The following is an 8083-nucleotide window of genomic DNA, read 5'->3' on the forward strand; positions in this document are numbered from 1 at the left end:
TCACTTAGAATGTATGTTTTAAACTTGATTATAGTTAATTATAATTGTGACTTATATCCCTACTTGCCCATAAATACCTAAGGCCAGGATATAGGTCAGTGTCGTCCTGATGCCACCACAGCTCTGACTTAGACACCGGCACAGGACAAGAGTTGGACACAGCTGTGTGGCATCAACACATGCCAGCTTTGCCTTGCTATGACACTGTGGTGGCAGAGTGGTCTGAGAAGAGAACTAAAGGCACCGGAACCTGGTTGCCATGATCCTGGGCGTCTTCATCTTGGCAACATGACCAGCCTGCTTGGACCTCCCCAGACAGGGGCTTTTCCTGGGCAGGCAGCATGCGTGGGCATGGGCAGAGAAGGCTTTCTAAAGGGTTACATGATAACACTGGCCCGGTGATCCCTATCAAAGCTGGAAGGTGGGTGCATGAGGGTTCAGTATGCTCTACTGTCTACTGAATATTTCCATAATATGAAGTTTTGTTAAAGTCAGGTGAGCAGAAGTGAGCGGGACATAGCATCCTTGAAAACACAACAGGTACCAACATGAAAGAGAAGTTTGTGGTAATAACTGGGTAACAATAGGAGAAAAATGGTTGAAGACTATACAAAGCTCACGTCTGTTACTTAATGAGAACACATCTGTATGAGTGCTTCATAAACTGTAAAGCTCTCAGTACCCATAAGGGACTTTTCCTCAGTTATTAATACAAACCGTGTTTCCTCGGGAATTAGGCCATTTTCAAATCTTTTGTATAGTAAATGAGATGAATTTCTTTCCCATCTGAGAACCTCAGGGCTCACTGAAGTAATTCCTTCTCAACACAACCTTCCCTTTGATGTCCTTAGTTTAAAGTGTGTTGATTTTCTCCCCTGTCTGCCCCTTATCCTCAGACGCTGAAGGACGCCAGTGACAATGCACGCAAGGACTTCCACCGTGAGGCGGAGCTGCTGACCAACCTCCAGCACGAGCATATCGTCAAGTTCTATGGTGTCTGCGTGGAGGGTGATCCACTCATCATGGTCTTTGAGTACATGAAGCACGGGGATCTCAACAAGTTCCTCAGGTTAGGTTTGGGGGATGGGATGGGAGGTGGCTCGAGGAGGGAACAAGCCTTCATGGTTCAGACACCCTGAAGGTGAGGACATGGAGTTGCCTGGAAGGGCCAAGTGTCACTTGAAACTTTCTCTAGAGTGGTCTATCCTGGTGTCAACACTGACAAGTGCCACAGAGAAAGAAACTGAGGCCACAGTAATGTTTTTGTATTAATGAACTAACTCTACAGCATGTGATGTTAGTGATTCCACTCAGTTCCACCCTTGTTCATTTAGCTTTTGTTAATGAAGTGGCAGGTGACATGGGCATTTGAGGTGGGCCCTAGAGTACCTGTAGGAGTTTGTCAGGAGGATAAGAGAGGAATGTCCTTCAGGGCTAAGGAAACAGCGTGATAAGGGACTAAGGTGTTGCTGTGAGAGGTTTGGTCATCCAGGAATGGACAGATGGAAAAGCAGTGAGGAGGAGTCAAGGCTGGAAGGCTGAGCATTTGGATTTTTATCCTGACAACAAAATGAAGAACCAGAAGGTCAGTAGGTCAGAGGATGTAGTGAAAAGAACAGAATCCAGAGAGCAAAAGCTCTGGAAGGAAGACGGTCAAAACACATTGGATGGGGCCACTGGAAACACAGGCTGTAGCTCTTGTTGAGTCCCTGAGGCCCACCAAAGATGGACAGCCTTCACTTGAGGTGTTTTGTGGCAAACAGGGTCATTAGAAGAAGGCAAGACAAGGAAGGGGAAATGTTGACTATAAAAGGGAGCCCCAGGGTTATAAAATAGGGTCTGTGTCACTTGGATTTCTAGCATTAACCTAATTGGATTTTAGTTTACCAGTGGCTTCCTAGGAAGTCCCCCACCTTATGACAGGGAGGGGTCACAAGACAGAATAAGTGAGACACAGTGTTGAGTGTCCATAATCCAGGGGAAAAGATGAAGATATTCTGAAATCGTGAGAAATCTGAAGCCTCAGCTCTGGCATTTATTATCCATGGGACCTTGGGCAAGTGTCTCAGCTGTTCAGGTAGTGACATGGAGCTTGTGGGGCAGATATGAAGACTGAGTTAGGATAAGTACAGAAAACTCCTAATGTAGAAACAAATAGGAAGTTTTAAACAAGCAGAAGCTTGAATTCCACTGGTGATGATATCTCCTGGTAAACCAGCTGCCTCCGTAAGGGGAGTCACTGGGAGGGCTATGTTGGGTGAGAGAGAGGAAGTTGGTGGTCACCCTGCTAGGGCTCCTGGTCAGTGTTTTCATCCTGCATCGACCAAGGGACAGAAGAAATGAGCTGATCCACATACTCTTTGGTGAAGGAACCCAACTGATGCTTTGATTTGCATTGAGCAGGGGAGCAAATGCAACCCACTCATTTAAGAGCATGAATGGAAAGAGTAAGATTCCCAGTAGTGTGGGCTGGGGAGATTGGGTTCTCCTTCCTAGTCTGCATCAGCGGCTGTGTTGCTTGGGTGGGTCTCCAGCCCACCTGGACCTGAGTTAGATTCCCCTGCATCATCTCTGGCTCTAAGATGCTGTTTTCTTTCCAATGTAGCTGCCCCTCAGCTTTGAAAGATCAGCAAGTGTACTGCCCATGATCTCAGTGGGTAGTAGAATTTAGGACAAATGAGGAAGATGTTGGCCTCAGTGAAAAGGGTATAATAAGGTCCACATCAAGGACTAGCATGGAGACTATTGTGATGGTAGATAATCAGTAGATGTTGTCCCCATTGTCCTTCCTCTCTGCCATATGGTTGAAGGATCTGCAATGCAGATGTTATATCTCTTGTGTTACAGTGACCTAGACCTCTCTGTCCTTCTCCAGCATCTGCAGGCATTGGAAAGGGCTTTCCACAGAAATGGGCACCAGGTAGTCACTTGATGGAGCCCCTGGAAAATTCAGAAACCGTGCTGTTTACATAATAAGTCCATCATGGTGAGAATAGTGGAGGGGGCAGTGTACTGCTGTGCTTAGAAATGCCATCATGTGGTTTGTACCTTCTGGATCACTTTTGCCATCTCTAGCCTCATGAATACATGTGCATTTTAGGTCTCTTGCTGGGATGGGTCCCCATTCTCTGCCTTGCTTATGATGTGTGAGGAACAGAAAGTCAGTGAGATTAGGGATGTGTAGCCGACTCTCAGTGCTCAGAGGCCATCATCCTGATGCACTGCTCAGTGCCTGCAAGGTTTTTCTTGTAGGTGATAGGAGATGATGATGGTAGCTTTTGTCTTTCAGATCTAATGTGGAGGAAAATTAGCTGCTCCTAGAAGTATTTTTCCCTTGTTCCCATGCTCTAGGCTACTTATGTATTTAAAGATGGTACTTTCCAAAAACTGTAGCAGAATACAGTCAGACATTTACCTATATGCACTGAAATACAGCTGTTAACTCACACTGTGTATGCACGTACATGGGTGCCTGTGTATGTAACCAGGGGTGTGTGTGTGTGTGTGTGTGTGTGTGTGTGTGTGTGTGTGATCCTTTTGCCTTTGGCTCTGCCAGCCTCTCCTTAGCTCTCCTTCCTGCTTCCAGAAGGAACAGGCACCTGATTCTCCCTCTGCATCTTGCACAAGCATGGCGCTATTAGAAATCTCTTCTGCTTGATTTCAGAATCTGCTGAACTCTGGGTTCAAAAGGTTTTAAATGCCAAGAATCAGGTTCTCAGGCATAATAATGTGCTCTGAACTATAATCTGTCCTCCCTTTCTGGAAGGGAGCCTAGCCCCTTAAGTGCCATGAACATGTCCCCAAGCGTCATTGGCACTGCCCCATAAAGATAGATGTCTACAATTTCTCTAGCTCTTTTTATTCATCCCAAAGTCATACATTGAGTACTGACATGGCCAAGTCCTCAGCTAGGGTGGCCAGGAAATGAGGGGTAAAACATAGTTCTTGCTGGCAAAGAGATGACAGTTTTGCTTACTGGAATCTCTCCAGAATTCCCTTCCAACACAAGAAAGATAGATGAGGCTTTCCCAAGCAATAACAGCTAATATTATTGAGCCTTCTAAGCATTGTAAGTGGTTTAATTGTATGCACTTACTAAACTGTGATTACCATGACTCCCATTTTACAGTTAAAAACACTGAGTCATGATGCTAGTGAGTGACAGAACTGAGATTCAAACCCGCAGACCCTGGCTGCAAAGCCCACAGAGCACTACAATATTTCCTCTTGGGGGAGCTATTTATAAAACTCAGGAGGAAGGTAGAGTGCTGTGGTATTCTGGAGCCAGACAGCAAGGCTAAGTGCCTGCTATAACCTGCACTTGGAGAGAATAAGCAGAGGAAATGTGAACAGCCTCCCCTGTTAGAAGCCTGCCGAGCCTTCCCGCTCCTTGAGCAGGGTATGATTAGTGCTCTTCCCCCTTTAAGGCATGTTCTCCTGGAAGAGGTCAATATGTTTTGGTTTCCAAGAGCTTCAAGGTAGTCTGGGGAGTAAAGCAGAGGTCTGCTATGTGAACTTGATTTATGCTCCTCTTGAAACCTTGGTGAGAAGACTCGCCTGCCCTCTTACAGCAGGACTTTCTACTCTAAGAAAGCATGCAGAGACTTCTCCCATTACAAGGAGCCCTGCTAAACACCCACAAGCAAGTAGGGAAACCACTGGTTTAGCATACTGGAGCCTGCACATGGTAGCAGAGAGTGCCAAAGGCACTGGGGAGTCGGGGTTTTTTGGGGCCTTCAACAGGTAAGGCTGGAGCCTGGGGCTCTGTGCACAGGTGGCCTACGGCACTGGTAACTGTCTTTTCCAGAGACTTCGCAATGGCTGGATTCTTAGAGGGGTATAGACTCCTAGGGCTAAAAGAAGGCTCTGGCAAATTGGCAACATTATTTCACTCTTTGATTTAAATCCATGAAGGGGATTCCAGCCTGGCCTAGATTCTCTGGATATTTCAGGATTTCTCATACTTTATGTGTTCTTCTAGGTCTCCCTGCTGGTATTAAATCACAATCAGGGCTTTGTCTCCTGCAATAAGAGAAAACATTCTCACTTTCCCCTCTTTCCCCGGCCCCCTTGGGTGCTGGGAAGAATGACGTTGGAGCAATCTTTAGTGTTGGCTTTTCATGAAAGCCCAAGCAAGCTCTCAGTTACTGCCCATGTTAGTGAGCTTAGGAGGGTGCGGTGGGTACCCCCTCTTTACAGAATGCAGAGATGGTCCAGAACAGTTCTGCAGGTCACCTGAGGTCACAGCTAGTGTTCTAGGATGGGATTCAAATTCAATTTGGATACCTTGAGCTTGCCCAGAGGTTTTGAGCTGAAGAGAGCCCCAGTGCATTTCCCCACACTGCTCCTCAGTGCAACAGGGGGCACTAGAGGCTGGGTCTGAGTGGAGGTTACATGCACCAGAATGTCCTTGCACAAAAACAGGAAGCTCCTCCCTGAGAATAGTTCAACCCAGATATTTAGAGATACAACGGACCTACAGGATCACCCAGCCTAATATCTGTTTGTATTTTTGACTGATGGGGAAATTATGGACTGGACAAATTCAAAGGCTTCCCTAGATCTTGGTGCTGGAAAACTCCCTTCCTCCTTGTATGGTGCTTGCTTGTTTTTCTGTTTTTTAAAAAATTTTTAATGTTTATTTTTGAGAAAAGGAGAGACAGACAGTGCTTGAGCAGGGGAGGTGCAGAAAGAGAGGGAGACACAGAATCCGAGGCAGGCTCTAGGTTTCCAGCACAGAGCCCGATGTAGGGCTCGAACCCACGAACTGTGAGATCATGACCTGAGCCAAAGTTGGATGCTTAGCTGACTGAGCCACCCAGTCCCCCCTCTAGTGCTTGTTCTAAGAGAATACAAGAGTGAGAGATTTGGGAGTCCAGAAAAAGGGAGTCACTACGGGCTGGAGTCAGGAAGGAGGGACAGCCATCCACAGTTTGAGACTATCTGACCAAGGCAGGCTGGGCAGGATGGAGAGACAGAGGGAGCAGAGTTCTGGAATCATTCTGACACTTTCATTTGCAAATTCTCATACGGTTCTGGAACTCTGCAGGTTGGGTTATCCACTTTAAAATCTGTTTAAAATCTTCTATATTTATTTTGAGTGCTTCTAATTGTCCTGAAGGAAATCTTCTCCCTTATTTTTCTCTGGAAAGGAGAAACCCCTCCACAGAAGCTTCTAGAAGAAAGGAACCCTTTACTCTTTGCCCTACAGAGCCCCTCAGGCCATCAGGGGCAGCAACACTGGTCTTGGCAGGATTCTGGAGTAGGGACTGCCCTCTCTGAATCACATGCCAGTGTTTAGATGCCTTAAGTTGTCACACAGCTGGGAAAAGACCATGTATAAGACAGAACAAAAAGAAGATATGGGGCTCCTGGGTGGCTAAGGCAGTTGAGCATTTGACTCTTGATTTCTGCGTTCGAGTGATGGAGCCCTGCATCAGGCTCTGCACTGACAGCATGGAGCCTGCTTGGGATTCTCTCTCTGCCCCTTCCCCACTTGCACTCTCTCTCTCAAAATAAGTACATAAACTAAAACAAACAAACAAACAAACAAACAAAAAACCCCAAAACAGCTAAGAAAAAGAAGATATAAAATACAATCCTCCACCCCCCACATACCCTCACCATCCTGTAAAGGATAAAACTCAGCCCAGTAAATGAATCAATGTGTTGTGATTCAAAAAAGCTCTCCATGTGATGGCCAGTGCACATGCTGAGCTGGGGGTGGGGGTAGGGGTGGGCAGAATGAGATGGGATTTTGCACGGGGAATGATGTCTGAAGGTGCCCTGGCACTGTGCTCAGTTGCACTTGAGGGAGGCGAGGGCAGCTTGGAAACCGTGCCCCCCCTCCCCCTCGCTGCAGAGCTCTGGCCATGGTGACTCACTCTGGAGGGATTGGCCTGGGTTGGGGAGTACTTGGCTGCAGCATATAGCTGGGAGGGGAGGGCTGGGGTTCCCACTGAGGCCCGATGATCTGTCGCTCCAGGAGAGGCAAACTCTCCCCTTATGCTTTGGTTTTGGTTTATTTTTATTTTTATTCATTTTTTTTGCTCCCCAGCTTCTCTGGGTCAGGGGCTCTAGCCAGTGCCTGGCCCCAGCCCAGCTCTGGAGTCCCTAAAACGTATAGCTGTGTGTGTGTTGAGGAGGGTACCATTCAGGTTCACATGGCCCCAAGAAGTCTATATTCTCTGAAAAATGAAGCCTTAATGCTCTCAAGGCTTTCGGGGTGCGCCTGTGGGTGAAGCATCTTCCCCTGCTCCTTAGCTAAGTCAGGCATCCCAGAGCCCCAGCAGCTGATGGTAGCAAAGGGACCCTGGAGGAAAGAGCTGCGGTTCCAGCAATGCCTTCCGTGTCCTCCGCAGGGCCCACGGGCCTGACGCCGTGCTGATGGCCGAAGGCAACCCACCGACAGAGCTGACGCAGTCCCAGATGCTGCACATCGCCCAGCAGATAGCCGCGGGCATGGTCTACCTGGCGTCCCAGCACTTTGTGCACCGAGATCTGGCCACCCGGAACTGCCTGGTCGGTGAGAACCTCCTGGTGAAAATCGGGGACTTCGGGATGTCCCGGGATGTGTACAGCACTGACTACTACAGGGTGAGTGGCCACGCTTGCCAAGACCCCCCAGGGTCCTCTTTCCCTGGGAGGCCCTTGTATCCATTTGCTGGGGCTGCTGTGACACATTACCAGAGACAAGGGGCTTCAACAACAGATGTTTATCTTCTCTGAAGCCTCAAAGTCCAAGATCAAGGTGAAGACAGGGGTTCTTTCACCTTTGGCTTACAGACAGTGCCTTTCTCTGTGTCCTCATATGGTCTTTTTGCTGTGTGTATCCCTGGTGTCTCTCTCTGTGTCTAAATTTCCTCATCTTATAAGGACACCATTCAGATTAGATGAAGGCCCTGCCCACAGCCGCATGTTCACTTAATCACCTCTTCAAAGACCCTATCTCCAAATACAGCCATATTCAGAGGCACTGGGAGTTCAAATTTGGAGGGAACACAATTCAACCCATAAAATCCATCCTGTAGGTTCATGGCTGCCCAGAGTGGTGTGTGATATTTCTAAGAGAAAAGCCCTCACC

General features: G+C 47.7%; 1 protein-coding gene across 1 annotated transcript in view; it reads left to right on the top strand.

Moving 5' to 3' along the window:
- Positions 1 to 7728, top strand: part of LOC120224503 (BDNF/NT-3 growth factors receptor-like) — a 107505-nt gene extending 99777 nt beyond the window's left edge. Inside the window, exons 5-6 of the mRNA XM_039222734.1 lie at positions 897 to 1069; positions 7362 to 7728. Coding sequence (XP_039078665.1) covers positions 897 to 1069; positions 7362 to 7728 — 540 coding nt within the window. The remainder of the gene's footprint in view (positions 1 to 896; positions 1070 to 7361) is intronic.
- Positions 7729 to 8083: the final 355 nt, after the last annotated feature.

The sequence above is a fragment of the Hyaena hyaena genome, unplaced genomic scaffold, assembly GCF_003009895.1.
Source record: "Hyaena hyaena isolate Hyena2069 unplaced genomic scaffold, ASM300989v1 scaffold_1183, whole genome shotgun sequence".
Classification (NCBI taxonomy): domain Eukaryota; kingdom Metazoa; phylum Chordata; class Mammalia; order Carnivora; family Hyaenidae; genus Hyaena; species Hyaena hyaena.